The sequence below is a fragment of the Ursus maritimus genome (genome assembly GCF_017311325.1).
Source record: "Ursus maritimus isolate PB19 chromosome Y unlocalized genomic scaffold, ASM1731132v1 scaffold_Y2, whole genome shotgun sequence".
In the NCBI taxonomy this organism is placed as follows: Eukaryota; Metazoa; Chordata; class Mammalia; order Carnivora; family Ursidae; genus Ursus; species Ursus maritimus.
In genome coordinates, this window is record NW_024423335.1 from 130,241 (window position 1) to 133,382 (window position 3,142).

The window sequence follows — 3,142 nt, forward strand, 5'->3', positions numbered from 1 at the left end:
TCCCAGAATAATGACCTGAGCAAAAGGCAGACACTTACGGACTAAGCCACCAAGGACTTCCAATCTCCTTTATTTCTGAGAAAAAAAAATACTCTAAGTGAAAAATGTTCTTCAAAGTTCAAACTTACATTTGATTATCTGTATTATTATATAATAACATGATGAAGGTGGATTTTCAAATATTTTCAAACCAAAATGGACAGCTTTAAACAAAATCAAGAACAAAGAAGTGAAATATTATTTGTGTTTGCAGAATAAAAAAAATTTTGGTTTCTGCCCCTGTTCTTGGCAGAGAACCCCTAAAAAACTCTGAATTTCCTGGGTCTAGGTAAGAGTGGCTTTTGTATTTTGTAGGAGGCTCTTTTGAGCTCAACAGAATTCTTGCTAGGGATAACTTGAGAATAGCCTCAAAATGAAGCTGGGATGGTGGGGAAAAGGATGCAAATTCAGCTTTATAATAAACTTGTGAACACCGGAATTAGAGAAGTTTGTAAGATTCTGATTTGGTAAATACACCCCTGGTTTCTCAGAGAAAGAAGTTCCTGAGCTCAAGATACGTCTACTACCTTACCCTATATTCCTCTTCATTTGGCTGTTCATCCATAGCCTTTATAACATCCTTTACAATAAATTAATAAATGTTTCCCTGAGCTTTGTGAGTCATTCTAATCTAACACAAGGAGGGGGTTGTGGAACCTATGATTTACAGGTGGTTGATAAGTAGCACAGGTAACACCCTTGACTCACAACTGGCATCTGAAATGGGTCTGTCATGTATGAGTAAGTCCTTTACCTGTGATATTGTACCATTTCCAGGTATATAGTGTCAGAACTGAGTTAAATTTGTAAAGACACTTCTTAAAATTAAGAACAGCTCTGGTGATGTTGGAAAACTGTCCAGACTTACTCTTTCTATAGCATGTCCACCTTTGTACTTATAAACAAAGATATCAAACTAAATATGTTACCGATAACATCTTAAAGAACACACAGATTTTCACAAGAACAAGCAGAATACCCATGCACACTGTAAGCTGTTAAGAGTTTTATGGAACGGGAACGCCTAGGTGGCTCAGTCCGTTAAGGATCTGCCTTCAGCTCAGGTCATGATTTCACAGGGACATGGGATCGAGGTCCGGATTGGGCTCCCTACCCAGGAGGGAGTCTGCTGCTCCCTCTGCCTGCTGTTCCCCCTGCTTGTGTGTGCTCTCGCTCTCTGACAAATAACTAAAACCTTAAAAAAAAAAAAAAAAAAAAAGGTTTTATGGAATAATGGAACTTAGTATTTATATGAAATTACATAAAAATTTCACATATGTACCTACTCTACTTTCTTTTTCATTGTTTAATGTATTTAAGAGAGATTAAAAAACAGTAGTTAAGTGTCCGTGACAAAAAAAAAAAAACAATTTGTCCGTGACAAAAAATAAAAACAATCTGCATACATAAATCAAGCAAAACTTTTAAAAAGAAAAATATTACCTTTTGGATAATCTTCCAATAAGAGGTTGAAGTGACCTAACTGACAATAGAAATCAGATTCCACTTTTCCTTCAGCTTTTAAGATTAAAGATTCATAGCAGCGAACAGCCTAGAAATGAAAAATATAAGCATTAAGGGACAGGAAATATCATAACTGCATCCTTTTTGAGAGAATGTATATTTACAAGAATCCAAGCAATCAATACATCACTTCTACCACAAATTCATGATTTAATTCCTGAGAAGTAGCATTTTTAGTATTTATTAATGGAGTCACTTTACTAGGTGCTTTCCCTTATAAAAATGGGGGAATAAGACCTGTCCAATAAGATAATATAGGAGTTCCTTAATGACTTTTTATGAGTTAGAGATCTAAGCAATTACTTTGGTGTTTGTTCATACAAAACACTACTTTCAAATACGCATGGGCAAAAAGGACTACAGCATTTCAGTAGCCAGTAAAAACCTGGGATTTTCGAATTTTTGGAAAGTGGCAAGTCCAAATTGAGACATACTGTAATTTTAATAAATTATACAACAGATTTCAAGACTGCATGTATAAAAAAGGTATAAAATATTCACTAATAAGAGGAGCCTAGGTGGCTCAGTTGGTTAAGCGTCTGCCTTCCGCTCAGGTTATAAGCCCAGGTGAGGGATCCAGCCCCACAGCAGCCTCCCTGCTTGGTGAGGAGCCTGCTTCTCCTCTCCCTCCCCCTCTCCCGCCCCCTTCCCTACCTTGTGTGAGCTCTCACTCCCCCCTCCCTCACAAATAAATAAATAAATAAATAAATAAATAAATAGAATCTTAAAAAAAAAAAATCACTAATAATATGTTTTCCATATTAAAGTTACATTTTGGATTTTTAGATTAAATAAAGATATTAACATTAACTTCATCCATTTCTTTTTATTTCTTTTTACTTTTTTTTTTCTTTTTTAAGATTTTATTTGACAGAGAGTGTCAGACGGCACAAGCGGAAGAAATGGCAGAAGGAGAGGAAGAAGCAGGCTCCCTATTGAGCAGGAACCCGATGTGGGGTGATCCCAGGCCCCTGGGATCATGACCCAAGCTGAAGACAGATGCTTAACCGTCTGAGCCACCCAGGCACCCCTAACTTTTTTCATTATACAATTTAAGATTACACATAATATGAAAAATTCATGCATCACAATACATTTCTACCGGATAGGGTAGCTACCATTTGTACTAATCAACCACTGTTTTTGCAAAAAAATTACAGTAACTTTTAGACTACCATATATATATATTACGTTTCAACTGTTTTCTCCCTGATCTTCATATTTCAAACATAGTAATTCTAACATTATCTCAGCCCAAAACACATACGCACAACCTCTTATACTTTAGAGAGAAAAATAATATAGAACCCAATCTTTTTGAACTTCCAAGTTTGCAGATGGACGAAATGAAGATTTTGCACTAAAACATCTGAAAGAACAGCGTTCTAAAGCAGAGCTGTCAGCAACCACAGGAGATCTTGAAAACTTAACTTCTTCCTGTCTCAATCTTTACAACAAAAACCTGATATAAAAATTTTAATTTGAAACTGTTGTATTGCTTAGGACACAATGTGGACTTAGCATTTCTTTACTTTGCCCTTTGAAAAAACCAAGCTATCCTTCAAAATGAATCAATCTT

At 35.7% G+C, this 3,142-nt stretch overlaps 1 protein-coding gene across 1 annotated transcript in view; it reads right to left on the reverse strand.

The window, feature by feature from the left end:
- The window catches only part of LOC103680203 (lysine-specific demethylase 6A-like), a 143,311-nt gene that overhangs the window by 130,223 nt on the left and 9,946 nt on the right, over positions 1-3,142 (reverse strand). Inside the window, 1 exon segment of the mRNA XM_040636038.1 lies at positions 1,483-1,591. Within this exon segment, the coding sequence (XP_040491972.1) occupies positions 1,483-1,591 (109 nt within the window).